General features: G+C 36.8%; 1 protein-coding gene across 8 annotated transcripts; it reads left to right on the top strand.

Moving 5' to 3' along the window:
- Window positions 1-2: 2 nt before the first annotated feature.
- On the top strand, window positions 3-27,626 carry IRAK4 (interleukin 1 receptor associated kinase 4). Of its 8 annotated transcripts, XM_026000157.2 has the most exons (14): window positions 56-130; window positions 799-1,127; window positions 6,808-6,961; window positions 8,363-8,532; window positions 11,230-11,375; window positions 12,230-12,412; window positions 12,902-13,062; window positions 14,700-14,764; window positions 17,636-17,750; window positions 18,175-18,284; window positions 22,344-22,527; window positions 23,777-23,839; window positions 26,001-26,159; window positions 26,281-27,626. In XM_026000157.2, exons 4-14 carry the CDS (start codon window positions 8,372-8,374, stop codon window positions 26,314-26,316), a joined length of 1,383 nt encoding a protein of 460 aa, XP_025855942.2. In that variant the 5' UTR covers window positions 56-130; window positions 799-1,127; window positions 6,808-6,961; window positions 8,363-8,371; the 3' UTR covers window positions 26,317-27,626. The 8 variants fall into 8 exon arrangements, with proteins under 8 accessions (XP_025855940.2, XP_072621605.1, XP_025855943.2 ...); XM_072765500.1 differs by lacking the exon at window positions 799-1,127 and having other exon boundaries at window positions 53-237; XM_026000155.2 differs by lacking the exons at window positions 799-1,127; window positions 6,808-6,961 and having other exon boundaries at window positions 3-130.
- Window positions 27,627-27,901: the final 275 nt, after the last annotated feature.

Here is a 27,901-nt window from a genome sequence, read left to right as displayed (position 1 = left end):
CGTGGGCGGGGCCTAACCGGTCGGCCCCACCCCACCCGGGTGCCTTTCCGAGCCCCGGGTTCCTCCGCCAGCCGGCTCAGCGGGGCGGTGCCTCGGTGCCCCGGCGCCCCGGCGTCCCGCTCCTGGCCAGGTAAGGAATTCCCGCCGCCGTCCGAGGTCTGCGCTGCGGACTCCAAGCCTGGGCCCCAGGGTTGTGGAAGGACGGATTCGGAAGGAGCATCGCCTTCAGTCTTCAAAGTGAGAAAAGTCAGAGAGAGGAAGGAAGTAGGTGGCGCGGGCACAGCCTGCTCCAGGGTGCAGACTTGGGTGGGTTCCCGAGGATCGGACAGTTGATCGGGCCCGAGGAGGACGCTGGGGCGCGAAAAGGCGTCCGCAGGCCCTTGCGTGGCTCGGTCCGACCTCGCCTCGGGTTTCTCGATTCCCAGGCCCTGCGTGGCGGGAACCGGTTTGCGAAACGCAGCTGTTTTCCTGAGAACCAGGAAGTGGAGGGCAGCTCCGGGCAAAGATGCTCGTCGGGTGGAGAGGCCCCCCCCGAGCCTCCGCGAGATTCTGGCTTCCAGGCTCCCGGGACATTAGGCAGTGGAGAGCGGTGTGAGTGAGGATCGGAGAAGTACATCGTCACATGGGAAGAGTAGACCTGAGCCAGGAGGGAGAGAAAACAGGGGGGTGAAGAAGCAGACCCCGAGAAAGCGAGGAAACCTTCTAGCTCTTTAGAATGGGAACCTGGAGCTCCAATACTGCCCCAGGAGCCCTAAGAGAAGAGTAGAGAACATTAAAGTCTGCCTTTTCCCTTTCTAGGGGTAATCCCTGAAGGAATTCGTCAGAAAGATCCTATTTCTTTAATTCTCTCACGCTGCACACCCACTTGAAGCTTGCTTTCCACCTCTCCGATCCAAGCGCCTGATCTTGCAGCCCAAACTTGCTCCCCCCCCCGCAGTCTTCTCCATCTAAGTAAATGTCAAGAAATGTTCAGGCTGAAAACCTTGGTGCAGCCTCCTCACCCTTCATATCAGCGCACAGGATTCTGTTTGCTCGACTTGGGAAAATATCCAGCCTCCTGGGACTCTGCACCGTCTCTGCTACCTCTCTGGCCCAAGCCTCCAGCATCTCCCACCTGGATTGTTGGTGTAGGCCGCTAACCGGTCTCTTCCTGCCTCTCTGCTCTTGCTCTAGCATAGCACCCTTTCCTCTCAGCAGCAGCCCCAGAGTCCTCTCAAGACCTCAATACAGAGCATATCTCTCCTACTCTCAACGCCTCCACTGTCTTCTGGCTCAGAGGATGAAACCAAATCAATACAAAAGCTGTAAAGCTTTGAGACCTGGTGCCTGACCACTCGTTCAATCTGCTGCTTTCCTGCTCCTTCCTCTCCGTACTTACTGTCTCCCTGCTGTTCTCAGTGGGCCCGCTTCAGACCTTTATATTTGTAGTATTCCTTTTGCCCCATAACTTTTCCCACTGATATCCCAGTGTGTGACATTCCCATTTCTCCAGACCTTTAATCACAGGGCACTTTCTTATTTTTTTTTTAAGATTTTATTTATTCATTAGAGACAGAGAGAGAGAGAGAGAGGCAGAGACCTAGGCAGAGGGAGAAGCAGGCTTCATGCAGGGAGCCGGACGTGGGACTCGATCCCAAGTCTCCACAATCAGGCCCTGGGCCGAAGGCACTGCTAAACCACTGAGCCACCAGGGCTGCCCCTGGCACTTTCTTACTGAGAACTGCTCTGACTACCCTGGTTAACACTGAAATCCCTTCTCTATTTTTGTCCACTCCATTTGGCACCATCTAGCCTAGTATAGAGTTTATTTGCTTATTGCCTGTCTTTCTCTATTAGAATATAAGTCCCATGAATTCAGTTATTTTTCTTTAAGGATTTTATTTATTCATGAAACACACACAGAGAGAGGCAGAGACACAGGCAGAGGGAGAAGCAGGCTCCCTGCGGGGAGCCCGATGTGGGACTTGATCCCAGGAGTCCGGGATCGTGATCTGAATCAAAGTCAGATGCTCAACCCCTGAGCCACCCAGGCTTCCCAAGTTCAGTTATTTTTTTCTTATTTTCCTAATGCTTCATCTCCAGGAACTTGGATCAATATCCAGCACAAAGTAGACACTCAGTAAATAATTTGATTTATTTCAATATTCAATATTTCAGAAGATTGAAAAAACAATGTATGTTTTTAATACATCCAAACATTATATATATATATATATATATATTTAATATATCCAAAGCATTTTAAATTATTTAACCATTGAATTAAATCCATGCTTGAGAATTATGTGTTATGTGTATTGCATGGCGTACCAGCACATACCCCGCTTTCGAAGGCCAGCCCTGTAAAATTTAATAGGTCCAGAAGGTGTCACCAGCTTTTGCTCATAATGCTAGTGTTGAGTTGTCCAATAATAAAGACTAATGGTTATCCAGCATATTTTGCCTAAGAAAGCATGGGAGTGAATAATGTATTTTAGGATGGTTATAAATATATTTAAAATACTATGCTTAATAAAATAGGACTATCATTACCTGAAAAGCTTAGTTATATTCTCCAACCTCTAATTTCTACTCTGTCAGTAGCCCCCCTCACCACTATTCTAAAAACTGAGCTTATATAAAAGTCTGCAGATTCCTTTTCTTTAAAAAAAAAAAATGTGATACAAGAATACCTTCAGCCATAAAATAATTATTGCAACACTTTTTTAAAAATCACCTAATTATTGATAGGCCCTTTGCATGTTTTAGTTTAAAATCTTACAGCAAGCCTTAGCTATTACCATCTCTGCTTTTCAGATAAAGAAACCAAGATCCAAAGAAATTGAATTATTAAGTCTGATCACAATTGATTTGTGGGAGAGCTACGTTAGAACTCAATCCCATGCAGCTTCCATCTTCTTCCTCACCTCTATACTCTCTCCCTCTAATCAGACTGCTTATGAGGCACAGTCTTAAAACTTCATTCATTCACGTGACAAAAATTTTTGTTTTCCTATCTGGGGCATAGCACTTTATCTATTGGAGAACCTCCATATAAATGAGAAGTATTGGTTTCCACAAGTAAACATTGGTTTTAGTATATTTCTCGATTATTATCTCACCTTCTGTTCTTGTCCAAGTTGCCTTGTTTAAAAATATGAATGGGGGGCAGCCTGGGTGGCTCAGCGGTTTAGCGCCACCTTCAGCCCAGGGCATGATCCTGGAGACCCAGAATCGAGTCCCGCATCAGGCTCCCTGCATGGGGCCTGCTTCTCCCTCCTCCTGTGTCTCTGCCTCTCTCTCTCTGTGTCTCTCATGAATGAATAAATAAAATCTTTAAAAAAAAATAAAATAAAAATTAAAAAATTAAAATAAAATAAAAACATGAATAGTTTTTCTGTGCCATGAGAATTAATGGCATGAGAAAAATCATGAAGATATTTATTTATTTATTTGTAAGCACTATATCTTTTTCTACTTCTATTAATCCTGGGCACACTAAACTCTTGAACACTTTGAAATAATTGATACTTTTTAATTTCTTCTGCACAGTAACTTTTTATTATTGAAAATGGAGAAAAGCAAGTAGAACTAAAACCACCATAAAAATCACCATCAAAAAAAAAAAAAATCACCATCAAGGGGGATCCTTGGGTGGCTCAGCAGTTTGGTGCCTGCCTTTGGCCCAGGGCGTGATCCTGGAGACCTGGGATCGAGTCCCACGTCGGGCTCCCAGCATGGAACCTGCTTCTCCCAGTGACTATGTCTCTGCCTCTCTCTCTCTCTCTCTCTCTGTCTCTCATGAATAAATAAATGAAATCTTAAAAAAAATCACCATCAAGAGATAATCACCTTTAATTTTTTAGTATACGTTCTTCCAAATGTGTGCTTAAAATAAAATTTTCAATTCTGAGCTTACAGGCATATATATATATATATAGAGAGAGAGAGAGGAGTTATCAGAAGGCTTTCTTTTTTTGGTATCCCTACACATCAACTTTGTTAGAAATCTAGGTGTAAGAGAGCTACAGAATTTATCCCTGGTCCCAAGATAGACTTTTTATTTGCAAATTCCTGTATTTTAGCTCAAGACTGTAGGATTGCCAAGTGGTCTTAACCTTTACTAGTTTTGACAATCACATTGTACTTCTTACAATGGAGGGAAATCTGAGTAAAGGAAAATAATGTGAATGGAGCAACTGCAAAATCTATAGGCAGAAATAATTTCTTAATTTAAAAAAATCAGTCTTTCTCTCACTCAACACAAATATGTGAGTAGCTTCTAAAGCCCAATTGGGTTGGATCTCTGCTTAGGAGACCACACCATCTAGAGGAGAAGGCAGACACATAAACAATAAAATATGATAATTGTTATATTACAATAATGACTGGTGACAGTTTGGAGCAAAAGATATGACTATCAGGGAACACCAATAGTGCCTTTTGCATTGAGCTTAAAGAAATCACAGGCATTTGCCAAGTGGCCCTCAAGGTAATTAGGCAATTCTTTTACCTCGCCCTATATGACCTCACCTCCTGTTTCACCAAGAAAATAACATTGTGTGGCAATTCTCCCTCTCATTTAAAATATGTCTCTATCCAAACCCCTCTTTCTAGATTTGGAGGAAAAAATTTCCTTCTGTTCAAGGCTGACATCTTCACCTATCCTCCCTTCACTATCCCATTTGTATCTTCAATCAAGCTTAACCCTTAAAACAAATCTTAAGCCAGGAGTTTTCAGGGTGTGGTTGAGGTCCCCAAGTCTCGTTCAAGAAGTTCATAGCATCAAAATCACTGATGGGTAAAAGATTCATTCAGAATACAATGGAATGTAATGAAACAGTTCATTGATAAGATTTCAGATTCCACATTGCAGCTGTTAGGAAATTATCTTTTATCAAGTTTCACTATGGTGTGAAAGAGAAATATCTACTACTTTGTGACAAGGCTATTAAAATTCTGTTTTCAACTCTATGTGTGAAGCTGGATTTTCTTCATATATATCAACCAAATCAATATGTTGCAGGAGAGTAAATGCAAAAGCAGATATGAGAATCCAGCTACCTTCTATTAAGTTGAATATTACAGAGATTAATAAAACTGTGAAATAATGTCATTCTTCATTTATTTTGGAAAAAGTAGTTATTTTATCAAAATATGTATACTAACATGTAGTACATTTGTTATTATTAATGAGTTAATGAATAGTTTTTAAATTTTTCAGTGTCAATTTCAGATAAGGTAAATATTGGTAAATATAATCAAAATAAACAAAAGCTCTTTGGATTCCACAGAAATTTTTAACAGTGTAAAGGGTACCGAGACCAAATTTGAGAACTGATGCTTTCCTTCTCTCTCCCTCCCTTTATCTCTCTCTTTCTCTCTCCTTCTCTCCAAAGCCAGATTCCTTGGAAAATGCGTTGTTCCCATTTACTCACTGCTCCTTAAAACTCTTCTTAAGCCACCCAGTTTCCAAATCTAACACATCCATCAGTATTTATTAGATCTCTGGGTCTTTTATACTAACCTATCCCCCATTCTAGAATTCTCTGATATGCTAATTTTCCTAGTTGTCTTCTTACCTCCATAGCATATCAATACTTTTTAAAGATTCTTCTTTCTCTCCATTTCTTCACAATCCATATGTTCCTAATAGGCAACCTCATGATTCGCTTACGAATATGTGAGAATGCTCATATAGTGAGTATTCTTTACCTAAACCTTTCTCCTAAGCTTCAGACCATATATCTAACTACTTAGTACCGACTCCCCTACATGGTACCAGAGTAGATATTTAACATTTAATGTGATTATGAACACTTCATTTCCTCTAATATCTAACTGCCCAAGCCACAAAGCCAGGAATCAATTTCCTCATTTTCCTCACTCTCCTTTAATATCTGATTTTTCATTAAACAATATTGATTTGGCCTCCTAAATCTTTGAATCTTTTTTTTCTAAATTCCTCAACTTTTTTCAGGCTTTCATTTCTTCTCGCTTAGATTATCCCTAAGTTTTCAAGCTGGTCTCTTTGTCTCAATATACATCTCAAGTTTTTTATCCAGAGGAATCCACTTAACCAAATAATATCATATAGCACCTTTCTGTAAAATCCTGTAATGGGAATGCTTAGGTGGCTCAGTCTATTAAGCATCTGACTCTCGATTTCAGCTCAGGTTATGATCTCACAATTGTGAGACTGAGCCCACATCAGGTTCCAAGCTCAGTGTGGAGTTGGCTTGAAGTCTCTCCCTCACCCCTTCCCCTTGCTCAAGGGCTCATGCTCTCCCTGTCTCTCAAATAAATAAGTAAAACTTTAAAATCTTGAAATAGCTTCCCTGTAACTTTTCTATAAAACTCAAACTTCTTGTCTCAGTATATGAGGCACATGATGATTTGTCCCTGCCTACTTTTCCATTTCATCTCTTACTACTTAAGAACATGCTTCCCATGCTCCAGCCATAGCAAACTCCTTGCCTGAGTCTAATTCATGTTCTCCCTGTTATTCCTGCTGCCTGGAATTTCCTTTTAGGTTTCTCCTCATTCCTTTTCACTCATCCTTCCAATCTTCCTCCCCACCCAACTCTGTCTTGATATATTTCCTTCAGACTGCCTTGGCTCCATGCTCCTCTGGGCCTCCACACTCTGCACACACCTCTTGTAACATTTATCACTCACTATAATTGTTTGTATCCCCTGCTGGACTGAGAAGCTTGAAAATAAAGATTTTTTTTCTCCTTTCTGTAGCTCCCACAACTTAGTACAAAGCCTGGCATACAAGGTTTTTGAATATTTGAATAAATGAGAGGAAATGTCTTATCTTTATAGAAAAGAGAGTGACTTGAACAATGCATTGAATTACACAAGCCTGCTTGTGGACATATGGTATGAATTTTGGAGTCAGATAGGAACTCAAAGTCCAACTCTCATCTACTACCTTTGTGAAGTAAAGAGGTTGAAATTGCCTTCATTACTATAAGGAGTAAGTGAAATATATGAATTACCTAGCATGGTACTCAACAGCAAATTCATCCATTCATAAATCTTATCAGCAGTACATACAACTTGCTAGTGAGTAGTTATCTATTAGTAGTGAAATGAACTCATGGAGCTCATAGTCTAATGGAGGAGGCAGATAGTAAACAAGCAAATAAATACATGATTACAATTACATTGTGCAGTGATGAAAGATAATTAGGTTGAGGGTAGATAGATAGACCTACTTAGATGTGGTGGTTCAAGAAGGCCAAAGAGAAGAGAATACAAATATGGAGGCCTAAGAATACAAATATAGGGAGACATTTTTTTTTTTTTGCTCTTTTATAGCTTCTGAATTTTGTGTCACATGAATCTATTCTTTACTCAAAAAATTAATTATATCACATTTTAAAGATAAAAATATAGAGGGAAGGAGAATAAGTGACAGAAGACTATCTGAATCTCTTTGTCTTGATTAACTAGGAGGAAAGGTTGCCACTTGCTGAGAAGGAAAGGCATGGAGGTCAAATAAAACCACATGGAGAGAGATAAAGGCATGAAATAGCCACTAAGGATAATGAGCAAAGACAAGTAACAACTCACAGCAGTGTTGATGGCCCCGTGGAAAGAGGCCCCATAAATTTGTGTTCAGACCAGTCTACTTACTCAGTTATCTAATTTTCTATAGCTATATTCAGCAGTGCTGGTATACAAGTAAAATTATGAAATGTATTCATAACCATTGCTCTCCAGGGTGGTAGGCAAAAGAAAGAAGGGACTGAGGAAATAAAGGTTTTCTCTAGAGTGTAAAGTGGGGAACCATAGGGTTTGGCTTAGTAGGGAATGAATTATGAGCAGACTGGTCTATTGGACTCAAATGACGAGCATATTATAGGAAAAGTTGGTTATTTACCATATATTTTAATACCACTCAAATTATTTTAGGACTTTTTTTTTTTTTTTTTTTTTTTTTTACTTCTACCAAAGAGTGTTGGTAAGTGTTCAATAGTAAATAAATACTGGTTGGGAAAAATATTTTAAATTGAAAAATAAACTTTTTATGAATAGAGTTGATTCTTGAGTTTTCAGGAATTTTTCTGCAAAAGTAAGTTTTTCACTTCTTTGTGTAAATTACATTTAAGAAATATCAGGGAAAAAATTCCTCAATTTGTTAATTGATAATTACAGGTAGAGAAAGAAACTAAGACCAGAGGACAATTAGACAAATGAACCACAATTTTAATTTCTCCTTAGAATATCAGTTAGTTGACTTTGGAGTGTTCCTTCATTATGGTGTAATCAGTTGTCAACATTTCATATATTGTAATAAAATGTGATTTATAAGCTTACAGATGTCATTGCTAAAACTACTGTAAAATTTTAATGAGAATTTTCCGTATTTTAGGAATAGAAGATGAATAAACCCATAACATCGTCAACATATGTGCGCTGCCTCAATCTTGGACTAATTAGGAAGTTGTCAGATTTTATTGATCCTCAAGAAGGATGGAAGAAGTTAGCGGTAGCTATTAAAAAACCATCTGGTGATGATAGATACAATCAGTTTCACATAAGGTAACATATAAAATTCTTTTCCTTTTTAAATTCTTACATCCTACTCTAGAATGATTAAGAGAAATATAAATACAACCTAATGTTGCAATTCAGAAAGTAAAACTCTTTCCAGGGGAGATAATCTTAATAAGTAACCTCTTTTTTTTTTTTTTCCTATTTTTGCAGTTTTTGCTTCATTCTCCATTATGTCAGTGAGGGTAGTATTATGATCCTCCAAATAAATTTTTAGGTGAGAAGATTCCCACTTTTACTCTAGTTTTCTATTTAGCAAGCTGAGAAAGTTCCCTCTGCCTCACATTTGTCATGTCCAGATTGAACACACGGGCATTTTAAGAATCTCTAATAAAATTCTAAGTGTGTGAATCTCTACTTACCGTAACAGTGTACTTTGGAAATTCTTCAAACTGATATTTTAAAGTTGCTTGTAAATGTATACATCTATGAACAGAATTCTTAGTTCTTAGCCAGAATTTTCCAACACTATCTTCAGATAATTTCATTCTTTGTCTCTATTTATGTCTGCTTGATTTAGTACAAAATATGAGTGCAGATTTTTGTCTTGTCAGTTATTTTGGCCCAAATTTCAGCCCAAAATCTATCTCCAAAGACAGATTTGTAAGCAAGAGTAAAAGACATTAATTTGTGATTTTCAGCCTTAACCTGATAAAGATCCCAAAGCCTTAACCCCACCTTAGTTCTTCCAGGAAACGTTTCTTCATTTGAGGGATAAACATCTTAAATTACTTGAAAGAAGTTTAAGTTTAAGCATTGAAAAGCAACTTTCAAAAATAGTTTATTGATATTAGCATTAAAAACTTTTGGGGCAGCCTGGGTGGCTCAACGGTTTAGCGCCACCTTCAGCCCAGGGCCGGATCCTTGAGACCCGGGATTGAGTCCCACCTCAGGCTCCCTGCATGTAGCCTACTTCTCTCTCTGCCTCTCTCTCTCTCTCTCTTTCTCTCTCTGTGTCTCTCATGAATAAATAAATAAAATATTTAAAAAAATAAAAATAAAAAACTTTTGGAGGATGGTTGAGGCAGTGGTGGTAGGGAGAAAAAACTCTTTTCTACAGAATAATGGCAGCTAATAATTATTGAAAGAGTGATAGTTACCAGTTTATAACCACTGATGAGTAACTGATGCATGCAAGACAATCAGTGAAACAAACCACAAGACAAAAAGTTGTCAGTGAACAAGTTATACTCAACACTTCAAAATATTATCCACAGGTTACTTATGAATTATGAAGGGTTAAGCTACTTTTTTTTAAATTTTTTTTTATTTATTTATGTAGTCATACAGAGAGAGAGAGAGAGAGAGAGAGAGAGAGAGGCAGAGACACAGGCAGAGGGAGAAGCAGGCTCCATGCACCGGGAGCCCGACGTGGGACTCGATCCCGGGTCTCCAGGATCGCGCCCTGGGCCAAAGGCAGGCGCCAAACCGCTGCGCCACCCAGGGATCCTGGGTTAAGCTACTTTTATAAAGGAAAAATCTGAAGTTCACCTCCTTAACCAAGTAATAAACTTTAGGTCACCAGTAATGGTACAAGCTGCTTTATGTGGCTCTTAATGTCACCTATATAGCATTCTTACCAAACATTTTTATTTTTAAGATTTTTAAAGAGAGAGGGAGAAAGAGACATACACATGGCACCAGAGGGCAGAGGGCCAGAGGGAGAAGCACACTCCCTGCTGAGCAGGGAGCCCAATGCAGGACTCAATCCCCGACCCTGGGATCATGACCTGAGCCAAAGACAGATGCTTAATGGACTGAGCGATGCAGATTCCCTTACCAAATATTTTTAACCTGAATTTTATCATAAGAAAGTAGCCAGACAAATCTAGACTGTGAGACATTCTACAGGGCATTTGGCTTACATTCTAAAGTGTGTGCAGACATGCACACATATACACAAGGGAGAGAGAGGATAAGAACACAAGCGTGGCAAAGTGTTATCAACTGGTCAGTTGGTGTATCTAGATGAAGAGTAAACAGTTGTTCATGGTATTATTCTTACAACTTTTCTGTAAAATTTGAAAATTTTCAACATAATTTGGAGGCAAACCAGAAAAAAAATGTTAAATTTTTAAATGTTACTTTTCAAACTAATTTTTTAAAGAAATGAGAATGAAAAGTGTACGTTTTTCCTTTAATTGAAATATAAGATCAAAGGAATAATTCTCCAGTTTCATGTACAATATTCTATTTCATTAAGCAGAATGATTTATTAAAAATCATATGGCTAGCAGAGTTATTAAGTCAGGTAGGAAAGTATATAACTTAGTAGGTTGAGAGCACATCCTTATGTCAAGTAAGATCTGAATTTGGATCTCAATTTAGATAGAATGTTTTGGCTGTATGGCTATGGGCTGGTTACTTTACCTCTCCACACCTGGTTTTCTCATTAGTAAATTAGCGTTATATTCACAGTATCTTTGAGAATTAAATGAGTTCATGTGGGTGCATTCTGTGGCCCAGTGAGCAGATACTCAGTACTCTATGTTAACTTAGAGTATCATCACCCTCAGCATCTTTTTCCCTTCTGTCTTCCCAGTTCTCTGTAATTCTTGCTGGGTCTCCGGCCGCCCCTTCCCTTTCATACTCTAGGAGGTGCTGTGAGCAAGACGGGGAATAATTCCTATTTTCATGTAAAGTCTATTACATACTAATTTTGGTTTCTTGTTATTTGCTTTTAAGGAGATTTGAAGCATTACTTCAAACTGGAAAAAGTCCCACCTGTGAATTACTGTTTGACTGGGGCACCACAAATTGCACAGTTGGTGACCTTGTGGATCTTTTGATTCAAAATGAGTTTTTTGCCCCAGCGAGTCTTTTGCTACCAGGTAAAGTGAGTGTGAGTAGGGCATTGACAATTAGGATGGAAAGGCAAATGGCAGAAATAGGAACATGTCTCCTTACTCTTACTTTTTTCTTCTGGTAGATGAGCCTTATATTTAGAGATTGCTTTTCTTTCTTTTCACCCTCCCTAACTCGTATAAGCACATTAGCCGTAAGGCACTGCAGACTTTTGCTGCTAAGGAAATAGAAGCTTTGTGATCAAATCTGAGCCCACCATTCAAGTCAGGTAGTTTTGTGCCAATAGGAAGTTTAGAAGGACAGCAATTAGATTTTGGGGTTAGGTTTTTTTGTTTGCTTGTTTTGTTTTGTTTGTTTTGGTTCTTTGAGCTCTTGCTTTTTTTTCACCCTCAACTTCCACCCTGTTGGATCTGTGATCATGATTTCCTTACATTATGTGCTGGCAGGTCACTGTCTAGATACCTTCCTCATAACCTTATTTTTTCCCTTTGATGCCACTTACACCAGTGGTTCTCACTATTGAGTGTGCTTCAGAATTGCCTGGGGTTCTTGTTACACAGGTAGATTCTTGGCTCTGTTTCAGACCTCATTACCTGAATTCTTGATTTGGATTATGGCCCCTGTTTTTAAACAAACACTTCAGTGCTTCTGATGTAGGTGGCTCATGGACTTTTTGAAAACACTACCTTACCCTGTCTACTCATCTTTATCCAAAACTTAAAACAAATTCTTCCTAGGTAGCTTCTTGTGTGTGCTATGAGAAAATGGGGTTCACATGTGGAAACTGGAATGCTGTCAACTGAACGGAGTCCTAGTTTAACTTTTTCACAAGCATTTTTTTCTTATGGAAGGACAACTTGTATCTTACTTTGTTTGGCAGATGCTATTCCTAAAACTCCTAAGACAGTACCTTCTAAGGAAGCTGTAACAGTTCAGCAGCAACAGATGCCTCTCAATGGCAACGACAGGACATTTGTGTTACCTGTGCAGAACTTTGAACAAAACTATATGCCACCTGACTCCTCAAGTCCAGAAAATACAAGTTTAGAAGGTAGTGATACACGTAAGTAACATTGCAGTGCTTTCCGCTAGTGGGTTATCATTAAGACCATCACTGCTTTGAAATAAATCTCTTCTTCTGTTCATGCACATGGGCCATAGCTCTTTTACGGGTTTTCTTTTTTCTCTCCTGACTTATTAAACACCATCTGCAATGTATTAGTCAGCATGTTATCAGTGAGTACAGGCAATAAGACATATAAACAACCACAGAAGTATGAAAAAATGTGTAAATATTTACATAACTTTAAAAGGTCATTTTATCAAAAAATTAAGTGACTAGAGTTTTGGGTGGAGGCTCACCAAACAAAATTCTCAAGATAAAGCCTAATTTTTTAATTTAAAAGATAGCTTCACTCTCTCCTATCATGCCTAATCCAAAAAGGTGAATATTTGCATATTTATGAAATAATCAGGTTGAGAAAACAATAGTTATTAAAACCAGTATCTTTTTTATCAAAATACTTTTTTCCTTATTTTATCGATGTTATAGGTTTTCACAGTTTTTCATTTTATGAATTGAAGAATGTCACAAATAACTTTGATGAGAGACCCATTTCTCTCGGTGGCAACAAGATGGGAGAGGGAGGATTTGGAGTTGTATATAAAGGCCACGTGAACAACAAAACTGTAGCAGTGAAGAAGCTTGCAGCCGTAAGTTATATGTTTAGGAGCAAAAAGAATTAAAAGAAAAGTTGCTTCCTGTTGTACTATATAATAAGCTTTAAATTAATCTTTAGGAAATAGGGCAGCCCAGGTGGCTCAGCGGTTTAGCACAGCCTTCAGTCCAGGACATGATCCCAGAGACCTGGGATGAGTCCCACATAGGCCTCCCTGCATGGAGCCTACTTCTCCCTCTGCCTGTGTCTCTGCCTCTCTCTCTCTCTCTCTCTCTCTCTCTCTCTCTCATAAATAAATAAATAAAATATTTTTAAAAAATAAAAATAAAACAAATCTTTAGGAAATATATTATTTCAGTGCATACTTACTTTAAACATCAATCTAAGCTGGTAGTTCTTAACACTTAAAAAAATTTGTTGAAAGCTATGAATCCTATCCCTACAAAAAGCTATAGACATACATGAATGATTATACATATAATTTTAGAAGAATCACAAAATAAGGTTGAGGAGCCCTGTTCTATCTAGTGCTTCATGCATAATCAAGATGAAAATGGGAAGATATTAAGAAAATTTTGTAAAAATAACTTTCTTATGTTACTTTTCTCATTAAAAAAAAAAAAAGGCGTCAGGGCTCCTGGGTGGCTCAGTTGGTTAGGCGTCTGCCTTCAGCTCAGGTCATAATCCTGGAATTGAGCCTTACATCAAACTTCCTGCTCACCGGGGAGTCTGCTTCTCCCTCTCCCTTTGCCCCTACCCCTCCTTGTGCTCTCTCTCTCTCTCTCAAATAAATAAATTAAATCTTTTAAAAAATAAAAGTAAACCATAAAAATAAAGCTTAAAAAAATACAATAAGAAAAAAGATTGAAAAAAGTCTTATCTAAATCCTTCATTCCCATTTCTACTAGAGTATTCACCAAGTACTCATTTTGTTATGTTTTGGAGCTGTTATTGTATTCTAGGAATATTCTAGGAATATCCATATAATACATATTTATATGATAAAGATGGTCACCCATTGTCACATATGTTACAAATACTTTTTCAGGCTTTTTCTTTTTGCCTTCAAATTTGCTTTTTTGTTTTTTGTTACAGCAAATGTTTTCTTCAGAATATTTATGCAGTGAAGTCTCATATTATTTCATTTTGTTCCTGCAATAACTCAGTAAGGTTTATATGGTTATATGGTTTATGAGCTTTTTTGCACTAGCTAGCTTTGGACCTTGGACAAATCATTAAATTTCTAGTTCTCAGTTATTCTATAAAATAGGGAGAACTGGGCAGCCCAGATGGCTCAGCGGTTTGGTGCCACCTTCAGCCCAGGGCTGATCCTGGAGACCCGGGATCGGGTCCCACGTCAGGCTCCCTGCATGGAGCCTGCTTCCCCCTCTGCCTGTGTCTCTGCCTCTCTCTCTCTCTCTCTCTCTCTCTCTCTCTCTCTCTCATGAATAAATAAATAAAATCTTAAAAATAATAATAATAAAACATAATTTTAAAATAAAATTAAATTAAATTAAATTAAATTAAATTAAATTAAAAAGTAGGGAGAATTACGCCTTATTATTTTAAAAAAAGTTACATCAGCCAAGCAATCTCTTACACCTTGTTCTAGCTTTTGGAGCCTTGACGTTATTGTATTGGATTCTATTATATATTACTTTGTTTTTTCAGATGGTTGACATTAGTACTGAAGAACTGAAACAGCAGTTTGATCAAGAAATAAAAGTTATGGCAAAGTAAGTTAATTTGGCAATATGGTATAGTAGAAAAGAGCAGATCAGGGAGTAGAGGACCTGGTTTCTCATCCATAGTGTGCTATGAACTAGTGATATTTTCAAATATGTAAAATTAAAATAAAGAGTTTAGATTAGAAGAATTCAAAGAATTTTGACTCTTATAATTCTGTGACTACATATATTCACATTCCTGGAGCTGAAACAGGAATTATTTTACATCCTAGCCAAGTTACAAAGGATTTCAGCTATCTTTCATTATTATGTTTGCTGCTTCCAAAATTCATGAGAGATAAATTATAGAGATACAAAACAAACAAACAAACAATAGAATACTAGGCCCTTGGATATCTTAGCAACACTAACCCAGGAAAGAAGTTATATGCTAGAATGCCTAGAAATGACACAGTACATTTGACAATTGCTGGGCATCATCAAAAGAGCAAGAAAGAAAAAAAAGAGAGAGAGAGAGAAAAAAAAGAGTAAGAGAAACAAATCAGGATTTTATTCTGATACTTATAGTGTGTGTATTTTATGTGTCTGGTCTCACTTAATCCTCATAACAGTTATTATAAGCTCCCTTACCTTTTTATTCAATGATATTTAGAGACATTATGTAACTTGCCTGAGGCCACATAGTAAAAATCATATCTGATTTTCATACTGAGATCTGTCTGATTCCAGAGCTTGAGCTTTTTCCTTTCTCTTTTTATTAAATTTATTTTTTCACTCCTGAAATGTAATTGATATACAATGTTATATTAGTTTCAGGTGTACAACACGAATTCGACAATTTTATCCATTACTCCGCGCTCACCACAATATGTGTACTCCCCATCTGTCACCGTACATTATTGATGTGAATCCTAATGAGATTTACCAATTTATACTCAATTACACCCATTGCTATAAATTACCAATTGTAAGTGCTTAACCTCAAGAAAGAAATAATCGACTGGAATTAATTCAGTCCTACTAAAAATAATGCACGCTGATAAAAAAAAAACAACTTCTTTCTTTGGAGATTTTGTTCCCCCCACTTTTATATCCACTCTGCAATCCTAAAAGTAATTTGTTCAAAGTAGATATTCTAGGAAATACAAGAATATATATTTAAAATAATAAAAACCATCTCTTAAATATATCACCAGAGACAGCCATGCCTAATATTTTGATGCATCACTTCATGATGTATGTGTAGCATTTTCCCCATGTCATTAAAAATAATTTTAAAACATTTTGTTATTGTACATTAATTTTAGTATTGTATATTAATTATTTAGCATATATGATGATTATATTTTATTTAACCAGTGCCCTACTTGTTTCTAATTTTCAACATTACAAATTACAGTTCCTTTAAGCCTCATTGTACATAAATCTTTAAATGCAACCCTCCTTATTCTATTAAGTAGAGTCCTAGAAGAATTACTGGTTCAGAATGCACAAACTTCTTAAAACTTTCCAAATACATGTCCAAATGGCTTTATAAATAAATTATGGTTATTTATGCTCCTACCAGCAATGTATTACAATTTCAAATTTCACTGCTACCTCACCACCACTGAATATTATTCCTGTTTTTTTAATAAGTACCAATTTCTGGACCTTACTAGATAGAAGAATGACCCGGTGAACTAGGGTCTCTATTCATCAGTGTTCTTATCTATAAAATAGGGTAATAATAGTAATAATATTATGATGATTAAGTGAAACAAAGCAGATAAATCACTTACTGAAGTGCCTTCTATATAGTACAAACTCAGCAAACGTCACCTACTCGTTTTTTAAGATGTGCCAGTTTGATGGAAAATAGAGTACTTACTGTTTTAATTTGCGCTTCTTAAAATATTTATGAGGTAGACTGATTTCAAATTAAAGTCTGATTTGAAATAATGAAATGTCAGAATTTTAGATGATTTGAATCAATAGAACCAGTAAGCGCTGGGACAGAATGTGTATCATGTTCTAAATACATTTCTTGACTCTCCTGTATTTGCTCATTTAATTCTCACAGCATCCATGTTATACAGTAGGGGTTATGATCCACATTTGGTGAAGTTGCTGAGGCTCAGTCAGGTTATCTTGTTAACTGTTAATTTTGCCTGTAAGTCAAATATCCAGGGGGTGGCAGAGCTGGACTCTAAACTTAGGACTTTGCCCAGTTCTCTTTCTGCTGTACCACAGATACCTAAGGTTTTGTTATAGTTCAGCTTTCTTTAGTTTTACTCCTTTTGGTAGATAAAGAAACTCAAATTAGGTTATAAATAATAAGATATTTTTAAAGATCAGGTATGTATAAATTAGGTGTGATTAGAGATCAGATGTCTATAAATCAGTGCTTTGGATATGTTAGAAAATTCTTGAAAGGGTTGTCACACCAATTTCAACAAACTTCTTGGAATCTTTTCATAAAACTATCATTGAAAATTATGTTACACAAAGGTAAATATCAGCCCAGTCCTTAACCAAACTATCACAAGTTCCAAAGTTCTAAATTATTGAGCTTTTTTTTTTTAAATAGTAAAAGGAGGCGCCTAGCTAGTTCAGTTAGAAGAATATTTGATTCTTGATCTCAGGGTTGTGAGTTCAAGCCTCCCATTGGGTGGAGAGATTACTTAAATAGGAAAAGGATTTGCTTCTAATGTTGATCAGTATTGGCTAAAAGAACTGTTTGCAGAAAATTGTAAATGATTACAATAAACATATATAAACATGTTATAAATATATGTATCGTGATATAATGATATGTAGCATATCATTATTGTCTTGCTCTTTTTTTTCTGTTAAAGCTCTAAATTGAATAACCTCCAACCTACAGCTGAATAAATGTATGTATCATAATAATTTTGAATGGAAAATTATTTGTCGTAGGTGTCAGCATGAGAACCTAGTAGAACTGCTTGGTTTCTCAAGTGATGGAGATGACCTCTGCTTAGTGTATGTTTATATGCCCAACGGCTCATTGCTAGACAGGCTGTCTTGCTTGGTAAGATGTTTGTTCATCAGATTGTTTGGCTCTCTATTAATGTGTTGGAATACTAACATTCACTTTGTGATAAGATTATTTAAACCACATTAATCTTAATATTTTTCCTACTCTTCAAAAATTAAACAGTTCCTAGGTAAACAACTGGGATTGCCATTCTAGTAGATGATAATCTGAAACACAAAATTGTCAGTCAAGACTAGTCTTTGAAGATGCTCTTATATATATTTTTTCAGATAAGAAATGCTAACTCTGGATCTTACTTAGAGATTATTTTTGAATAATTTTTAAGAATTGCAATCCTAAATTCTTCATGAAATAATATCATTTTCAGTAGTTGCTTAGAAAAATGTCCTGTTACATATTTTCTATAGGTTTTTTTAATCCTCTTTTTTTTTAATATGTTGGTTTCTTTCTTCATAAGGATGGTACTCCACCACTTTCTTGGCACATGAGATGCAAGATTGCCCAAGGTGCAGCTAATGGCATCAGTTTTTTACATGAAAACCATCATATTCATAGAGACATTAAAAGGTAAATGCTGGGGCAGCCCGGTGGCTCAGGGGTTTAGTGCTGCCTTTGGCCCAGGGTGTGATCCTGGAGACCCGGGATCGAGTCCCACGTCGGGCTCCCTGCATGGAGCCTGCTTCTCCCTCTGCCTGTGTCTCTGCCTCTCTCTCTCTCTCTTTGTGTCTCTCATTGATAAATAAATAAAAGCTTTAAAAAAAAATAGGTAAATGCTACTCTTAAAAAAGCTTTTGGAAAACCATTTTCAGAGAATAACTTATTCTCACTCTTTCTATTCAATATTCATATGCATATCTTAATTTACAGCACTTCATGAAAGCTCTTCTCATTGATATCTATAATCTCCCTTATTCTAAACCCAGTGACCTATTTTTATTTTATTTTATTATTTTTTTAAGATTTTATTTATTTATTTATTTGACAGAGAGCGAGAGAGCACAAGCAGGGGGAGCAGCAGAGGGAGAGGGAGAAGCAGGCTCCCCACTGAGCAAATGTGGGGCTCCATGTGGGCCTCAATCCCAGGATCCTGGTATCATGAATTGAGTGGAAGGCAGATGTTTAACTGACTAAGCCATCCAGCCACTCCCACAGTGACCTATTTTAGTACTCATCCTACCTGATTTTTGTTTTGTTTTGTTTTTGTTTTTCTTGACCACTATTGCCTTGCCAAAATTATTTTCTGGATCATCACTATTTTCTGAATCTCTTTCATTGCTCCATGGGTACATTTCAATTCTTTTTCTTCTTACATAATTAACAAATATTAGTTGAGCACCTACTATATGGTAGGCACTGTAGATAATATAGTCAAAAGTAGTACTTGTAGTCTTTGACATCAATCATAGATCACTAATAATAGAACTTCAGTAAGTAGTACGTAGTCTTTATATACAGTATTAATGTAAAGAAGAGTTCTCTGAGGAAGTGATATTTTAGCAAAGATCCAAAGAATGAGTAGGAAATAAGTAGGCACAATTTGAGGGTAGCTAAAGAAGGTAGAGAAAAGAGCATTCTAGACAGAAGGAACTACATTTACAAGACCAATGTTGAGAGGGAATGTGGGAGCATAACGAACTACAGAAGGTAAAATGAATGTAGTTTAACTGAATGCAGAAATTGAAGGAATGATTGACATAGATAAAATTATAGAAGTTGGCCTGGAGCTAAACCATACCTTAGTCTATTACAATCTAATAGACTAAGGTATGGACTTTAGTTTTTTGTTGTTGTTGTTTTGTTTTTTTTTTAAAGATTTTATTTATTCACTCACGGGAGACGCAGAGACGTAGGCAGAGGGAGAAGCAGGCTCCCCACTGAGACCCTGATGCAGTATTCGATCCCAGACCCCCCGGGATCAAGCCCTGAGCCAAAGGCAGATGCTCAACCACTGAACCACCCAGGTGTCCCTGGACTTTAGTTTTATCATAAATATAATCAAGTGCCATTGAAAAATTGTAAGTAAGGATGTGACATCTTGCTTAAGTTTGGAGAAGATCACTTTGGCTCGAGTGTAGAGAACAGTTTGTCAGAAGGTAGTTAGGAGGCTATTACATAAATCTGGGTGGTAGTATTTCTTATCAAAAGAAGTGAGAAGATTCCAGAGATTAAGAGGACTTGCTGATACTTTGGTTGCAGAGGGGTCAGGGAGAGGGACATGTCAGGAATGACTCCTGGATTTCTTGCTTCCTGGGTTGCTCTTTGGGATGATTATGGCATAATTCACTCACATAGAAAGCAGTGGAAGAGGACCAGGTTGAAGGCTGAAAATATGAATTCTCTTTTATACATGTTGTGTTTAAGATTCTTTTAAGATATAGAAGTGCAGATGTTAGTGTGATATACAGATATGGAGCTGAAAGAAGTCTGAGCTGAAGACAAAGTTGTGTATTACTTACATATAAGTGATCATTGAAGATATATTATATGATTGTATTCACTTAAGGAGAGAGAGAGATTAGCAAAAGATCCCAAGGGGTTAGTCCTGAGGAGCTTTAAGACTTAATGGCCAAGTAGAAGAGAATGATCTCAAAAAGGAATCTAAGGAAGTAGGCACAGAAAGGTCAGATGAGAACCTAGAGAGTGTGGTACCTGTGAAAATGAGGAAAAAGAGTATTTCCCAAGAAAGACTAGTCAAAAATGTTAGTTGCTTTTTAGAGGTCAAGATGAGGATTGAAAAATAACCCTGTGGTCAGTGCCCTGAAGGTTATCAGTATCTTTACCGAGCCCTACTTCCCCATAGTAATTGGGCAGAAGTCAGCATGTAGTTGAGGTTGCAGGAGCTGGAGAAGTGAGATGTGAGTGTAGACAAGTCTTTTACGACATTTAGATAATGAAGGGTGATGGCTGGAAATAATGTGTTATTCAGGAAACGTTTTTAAGATGATGAAGACTAAAAGACGTTTTTATGCCTAGGGGAAGAGGAAGGTGATAAAAATAGAAGAGAGAAGTGAGATAATTTATGGAGTAGGGTTCCTGAGAACATAGGAAGGAGTCCAAGTAAAGGGGTCAGCCTTAGATAAGCAACAGGCATCCCTTACGTATCAGTGTATTTCCTCATGTTCTCACCTCCTGTCTCTTCCCACAACGTGTTCTTGCTGACATTATTATTGACTACGTGCTATCTATGTATGGGTTCCTCTCAAATCTGTATCATCAGTCTCTGATCCTATATTTTCAGTATCTCCAGACCAAAAACACCTCACCTGATGTCCCACAGCTGCCTCTAAGTTAACATGTCAGAAATCAAATTCACTTTCTCTTCCAAACCAAAGTCTTCCTCCTATATTCCCTTCCTGATCAAATGAAGTCACCATTCATCCTGTCTCCCAAGCTAAAGACTTTCTCATTCCTCATATCATATTCATTACAAAATTCACTGAATATGCCTCAAAATTCTCAGCTCCTTTCCCCAGTATCATTTCTTTGTCCAGACTCTCACTCTCATTTGCTTTATTACAAGCTTTCCTGGTCAGCCTTTAACCAGTCTGTTCCAGTTCTCATCTATTCACTACTACACTGCCAGGTTATGTTCTTAAAAATCAAGTCTAACAGCACCAATTCCTTACTATTAAACATTTTTCCTACTGTCCTGCTCTCATGGGATCAAGTTCATATTCTCTCCATGTTTCACTGGCACCAGTTTCTCGAAATTGATAGGTTTTTATGCTTTCATCACTATGTACATGTTGCTGCATTTGCCTGAAATGCATTTTTTCCCCTTCATTTAACCCTCATCTTCTCATAATCCTTCAAGACTAAGCACATTGTTCACCTTTCTCCAGTTCTTTCCACGCATGTAGTTTTTCTCTCAGCATTTTGTACCTAATATCACCATTATGGAGTATTTATTGGATTTTTAAAAATTATTTGTGTACTTTTGTCACAGACAGCATTTGAAAATCCCCCTCAAATGCAAGACTGATCTTAAATGCCATTATACGTAGTGAGCCCTTGATAAAGTTTTATTGAATGCAACTATGTGTGCATGCGTTGAATGTGTGTAATGAATGGATGAAGATCTTTTAACCATATTCTTTTCTCTTTGAAAGATTTCAATAGTACAAAAAAAAAAGAATAACACTTGAAACTAATATAACACTGCATGTTAACTATACTGGAATTAAAATATACTGGAATTAAAATAAAAACTTAAAAAAATAATAAATAAATGAATAATTGAGAGAATTTGGTTGGAAATTTATATTTAAATGAGTTGAGATATGTTAGGAAAGGAATAGGAATGGTGCTTTAGGAGACTGAGGGAAATTTCCCGTGTGATAAATTCACTGTGAAATAATGAAAACATCTCTCACTAATGCGGACAGTTTTATTTCATTTTTATTCTCCTAAAATTTTTCCTCAAGAAACAAAAAGAAAACAATCTTTCCTCTTTCGCTTTAATCTGAAATCTAGATTTACTTATACAATATCAGGCTTTTATGATGTGGGTTATGAAATGGTATACTCTAAATATGTACGTATGTTCTGTATTACGTAAACATGAACTGTTTGACTTACTTGAAAAGGAAAATATTTTTTTCTTCAAACTCTACATTTTTTTCTCAGTGCAAATATCCTACTAGATGAAGACTTTACAGCCAAAGTATCTGACTTTGGGCTTGCCCGGGCTTCTGAGAAATTTGCCCAGACAGTCATGACTAGCAGAATTGTGGGCACAACAGCTTATATGGCACCTGAGGCTTTACGAGGAGAAATAACACCCAAATCTGACATCTACAGCTTTGGTGTGGTGAGTTTCACATATATAATCAGCAAAAATAATCATCCTGGCTATAACTGTGAAATGGAAGTAGAATATTTTGAACACACCTGTCTTGCTTAGCTCTCTCATGTAAATGTGCATATTGTTTACTTTAACCTTAGTTAAATGAGAAAGCTTATAAAAGCTTCTCCAAAGTTGTAGAACGTTTTTAAATTGATTTCTAAAGTTACTGCAAGAAATGACATTTTTACCACACTATCCTCATGAATTAGTAGGAAGCTTAAATTAAATCAGTGCATAAAACAAATCATGTCATATAGCACACATTTAGTGTCATATTTTTTAAATGAAATTTTTCTTTTAAAGATTTATTTATTTATTCATGAGAGACACACACAGAGAGAGAGAGAGGCAGAGACATAGGCAGAGGGAGAAGTAGGCTTCTTGCAGGGAACCTAATGCGGGACTCGAGCCCAGATCCCGGGATCACAACCTGAGCCGAAGGCAGGTGCCTAACCACTGAGCCACCTCGGCATCCCTAAATGAAATATTTTTTAAAAGACATACACTTTGGCATTTTCTAATCTACTGATCTTTGCCAAATAACTTTTAAGATGGAATGAGCAGAAACAGTTGGAGAAATCAGGTTCTACTTCATCTTATTTTTGCATATATGTTTCCTATATGGAAATTTAACTTCCCAGTACTGGGAAGTTAAGGCATACAGTTATAGGATATGCCTAAAATTTAGAAAATATTATTCTAAAAGGCAGAGAAAATTATTTTGGGAAGAATGCCCTGCAAGACAGGAGAAGGAATGTCTCGAACATAGACTGATGAGTGGATCTTATTGTTTAATAAGATGCCAGTAGAAAAGTACTGCTCATGGGGATTGGTGGAACCCAAGATTCCTGTGAAAGAATGATGGCGAGAAATGACCCCAATCATAACCTTCCTACTTTAATGCCTAAAAGGCATAATGCAATGTGTGGAAATGAGAAATCAGATTTCTTTTTTTTTTTTAGATTTTTTTTTTTTTTTATTCATGAGAGAGAGAGAGGCAGAGACATAGGCAGAGGAAGAAGTAGGCTCCCTGTAGGGGCCTGATGTGGGACTCAATCTCAGGACCCCAGGATCATGATCTGAGCGGAAGGCAGACACTCAACCACTGACCCACCCAGGTGTCCCAATAATCAGATTTCATTATCAAGATCTATATTCTTTCCATGTGTTGTCTTGAGTGTTACAGTAATAGTTTTTTTTTTTGTCTTCATAGGTTTTATTAGAAATAATAACTGGACTTCCAGCTGTAGATGAACACCGCGAGCCTCAGTTATTGGTAATTGATCTATTTTTTTCCAGTCCTTTTTTCTTTGCATTTACAATCGAAATTTATTTGGGTAAATTTGGCATCTAGCAATGTCTTTTCCTATTGGCAATCTTTTCCTTGGCAATTACATAGTGGCATATGGAAAGAGCATCATATTTCTAATCTCAGCTCTGCCACAAAGTATTTCTGAAGCTTGAAAAAGTCACTTATATGTTCTATGTTCTGGGCAAAACCAGAATAGAACTATATAATTTTCTAGTCCTTCTGCAGTATATTTTCATTTTGTTACTTTCAGGGTGATTTACTAACAGCTTTTTTAGCTCAGAGAGGAAAAACAATATGGCTTCTATTCAGATTTGTATCAGAATGGAGTTGCTAGTAAAATTTTCTATCCATTTCCAGTATGGAGTATTTTGTTTATAAAAGTTATGACTGAGCACATTACCTATGTGTCGTATTAGGCATTCATTGGCACTTACATAGACTAACACCTGAATGCTAAAAGTATAAGAAAATTATGTCTTGCCCTTTTTTTTCCTGGATAGTAAATTTTAAGAACTTAGAGGGTCTTTTTATAAAAGTAAAGATTTACAGAAATCTTTGGTAATCGAAAGATTACAGAAATACTATCATGTGTAAGTCTTTCTTGAAACCAGTTAAATAACTACACTGACTTGATTCTAATTTATGTATTTTAATGAGGCAAACCAGTGACAAATTCAGATAATATATGTATAACAGATTATTTCCCTAGAATGGAAATTAGAAAGTCAAAAGGGATGATATATTTGCTCAAGGGCTTGGGGCCATACTCTTAAGAAAAGCCATAAGTAATATGATATCTATATACTATAATACTGATACTGATGTCCCTTACTAAAAAATACATTACAAATCTTTCCATGGTTCCCTAGATGTGTAGTAATGCAGTATAACTTATTATATAACATTTCACATTGAAGTATATTTATAGAACATGTTATTGTGAAAAGTTATTATTTGCATAATATCTGGATTTTTTAATATTAGTACATAGTGATATTTTGTCCTCATCACAGAAATAAAATTATATGTCCCATTGGATGTTGAGCATCAGGATGGAAGCCTGAGCTGCAGATAGAGTTTTGGGGCCATTAGTGCCCAGGCATAGATAAAGTTTTGGGTGTGAATTAGATTATACAGAGAAAGTGTGTAAATTAAAATACAGAAGGAGAGTAAATAAATAAATAAACTCTTTTTTTCTACCTTCTAATTTTTTATATTTTTAAGGAAAGCCTACCTGTCTACAGGCCTAAATCTTTTTCCATGAGACTTTTTCCGCCTTCAAAATGCTATTAAAGCCTCAAACCTGTAGTTTGAGTAAGGATGAAATACAGAAAAACACAGAATCCATCTCAGTCATAATTTTACACATGATCACATACTAGTGAAAAATCATAAAACTTTAAGGATGTTTATACTCTTTGCCTTATTCTTAAATTTTGAATGCATTATAACTATAAAGTAATAAGATTTTATTACAAGTATAACCAAAAGGGAGTGATCTTTGAAAGAACTCACTAGACTCTGCCATCATTATTATTTTCAGGGCTACTGCTCAACCCACTACATCATCCTTGTCCTATGCCTCTCTCACTATACAGTACATTTTTTTTTATCATAGCCCTGTTCCCTTTTTCCTTTTCCCTTTTTCATTTCACTTTGATTCAATAATTTGAGTACCCATAGAGAAGTTTGCCTGTACAAGAAGCAGGAGTCTAGGTCTAGAAATTGGAATCTCATCAGGAGCACACCAAGAGGCAAATCACTCTAAAAATAAAATAAATAAAAATAAAGAAGCAGCAGCAGCAGCAAATCACCCTGTGATAGCAGCCTAGTAAATGCTGCCAGTGGGAATAGGAAAGCAATTAGCTCAGCAACATAAATACAAAACCAAAGGCAAATGGCCGAAGGTATCTAAAAAGTGTGTGTATATATATATCTGTCTGAATAAATGCATTAATAAATAAATCGGGTTTCTCCTGTATGTCTTTAACTCTTAGTAAGTTTATGAAAATAGTAAAATAAGAGTATGTGCTATTATGAAGTAGATTAAATCATTCCATTTACATTCTGATATCTTTCTCTTTTATTTGAAACTCCGACTAAAGTTTTAACATTTGTTTTAAAGCTAGATATTAAAGAAGAAATTGAGGATGAAGAAAAGACAATTGAAGACTATATTGATCCGAAGATGAATGACACTGATCCCAGTTCCATTGAAACTATGTACTCTGTTGCTAGTCAATGCTTGCATGAAAAGAAAAATAAGAGACCAGACATTAAGAAGGTACTAATTTTTTATATTTATTTTAAAAGTGAAGGAGGTGGGGTTCATCTTTTTTTTTTTCCTGAGTGTACATTTCAAACTATTTAATGCAGTTTTTTTTTTCTGTCTTTCTTTATGAAAGGTTCAACAGCTGCTGCAAGACTTGACAGCTTCTTAAAACTTTACTGGAATAGACTCTTGGTTTTTGTGTAGACCTATCTATACCATTTTTTAAACTAAAATTTTTTTTGGAAACATTCTTTTTTTACATTTAACAAGGCAGCATGGAGCAGTGCAGTGGTTATTAAAGCTTATATAAAACCCCCAACATGTATAGAATAAACAAAAGTCAAGCCACAATACCAACCCTAAGCCCTACCTCATTAGTGTCACCCTCAGTTCTCCAGTAATCCCTGATACCTCTCCTCGGAACTCCACCAAACATGGGTTGAAAACTATAGAATTAGCAACAAACAGGACTGGGCCACAGGGTGAAAAGACCCCAGACCAAAGCCCAACTCCACTACTAATTTGCTGTAGAGCTTGGACAATCCCTTAATAGCTTTGAGCTTTGTTTCCCCCCCACCCCCCTCACTGGTAGCATTAGGCTAATACCTACTGTGCTTCTCTGACAGGTAGTCATAAAAATCAAATAATGCAGAATATGTACAAGCACTTTATAACATGATATGCCAGTTTGTAAAGTGACATAAAATTAAAAGTTTATATAGATGTTTATACAATCCAATTAGTCATTTGTGTATAGGATCATGTTTGCAGTGTGCTATTTTAAGCAATCATTCACCACTAACCAAATATGCCCTGATGCTATTTATTCCCATGATGATATGGTCAATATTAGATTATGTTACCTGGCAAAATTGAAGGAATTTAGCAGATGTTACAGACCCTAATCTGCTGACTTTGAGTATCAACAGAGAGACTGATGAGTGGGCCTGACCTAATAAAGTGAGATTCTTTTGTGGGCCTTGAAGAAGTAAGCTACCGTGTTGTGAGAAAGCCACATTGGCTAAAACCTAAGGGTCGCCTACTAAGCTAAGACTACCTTCCTGAGGTTGGCCAGCAATAAAAAACTGAGAACCTGGATCATATAACCACAAGAAAGTGAATTCTTCTAAAAAGAACAACTTTTTCTTCCCATATTTCTGACCCACTGGTTTGCTAGTGAGCCAACTAAAAATTTTTAACTTTAAATTTCCCTCACTATGCTCTATGAGAACCAAGGAGGTAATAGGAACAATTAGTAAATGTTTTGCCTTACCTTTCTGAAATATAATTAAGAGAAATTTAAGACATTCTAAAGCATTTATTGCTCTATGTACTTTCTGGTTCTGTAACCATACAAAATGGCCATAGATCTCAGCTATCTGTAGTCTTTTTTTTTTCACTTTCAAAACACAAGCATACCTCAGAGATATTGTGAATTCAGCTCCAGACCACCACAATAAAGTGAGTATCATGATAAAATGTGTCAAATAAATTTTTTGATTTGCCAATGCATATAAAAGTTATGTTTACACTATACTGTAGTCTATTAACTGTGCAATAGCATTATGTCTGAAAAATAATAACAGGGGATCCCTGGATGGCTCAGCAGTTTAGCGCCTCCCTTCAGCCCAGGGTGTGATCCTGGAGACCTGGGATCGAGTCCCGCATTGTGCTCCCTGCATGGAGCCTGCTTCTCCCTCTGCCTGTGTCTCTGCCTCTGTGTGTGTGTGTGTGTGTGTGTGTGTCTGTGTCTC

Source organism: Vulpes vulpes, chromosome 8, assembly GCF_048418805.1.
Source record: "Vulpes vulpes isolate BD-2025 chromosome 8, VulVul3, whole genome shotgun sequence".
NCBI lineage: Eukaryota > Metazoa > Chordata > Mammalia > Carnivora > Canidae > Vulpes > Vulpes vulpes.
Note: the sequence above shows the minus strand (reverse complement) of the source record. Positions and strands in the feature narration are given on the sequence as shown.

What these genes read in the sequence shown, in the direction of transcription:
- IRAK4 (XM_026000155.2), top strand. Translation starts at nt 8,372, where the DNA reads ATGAATAAACCCATAACATCGTCAACATATGTGCGCTGCCTCAATCTT. An exon ending in TACAATCAGTTTCACATAAG is followed by an intron (nt 8,533 to 11,229) that starts GTAACATATAAA and finishes TTTGCTTTTAAG; the next exon opens with GAGATTTGAAGCATTACTTC. An exon ending in CAGTGAAGAAGCTTGCAGCC is followed by an intron (nt 13,063 to 14,699) that starts GTAAGTTATATG and finishes TTGTTTTTTCAG; the next exon opens with ATGGTTGACATTAGTACTGA.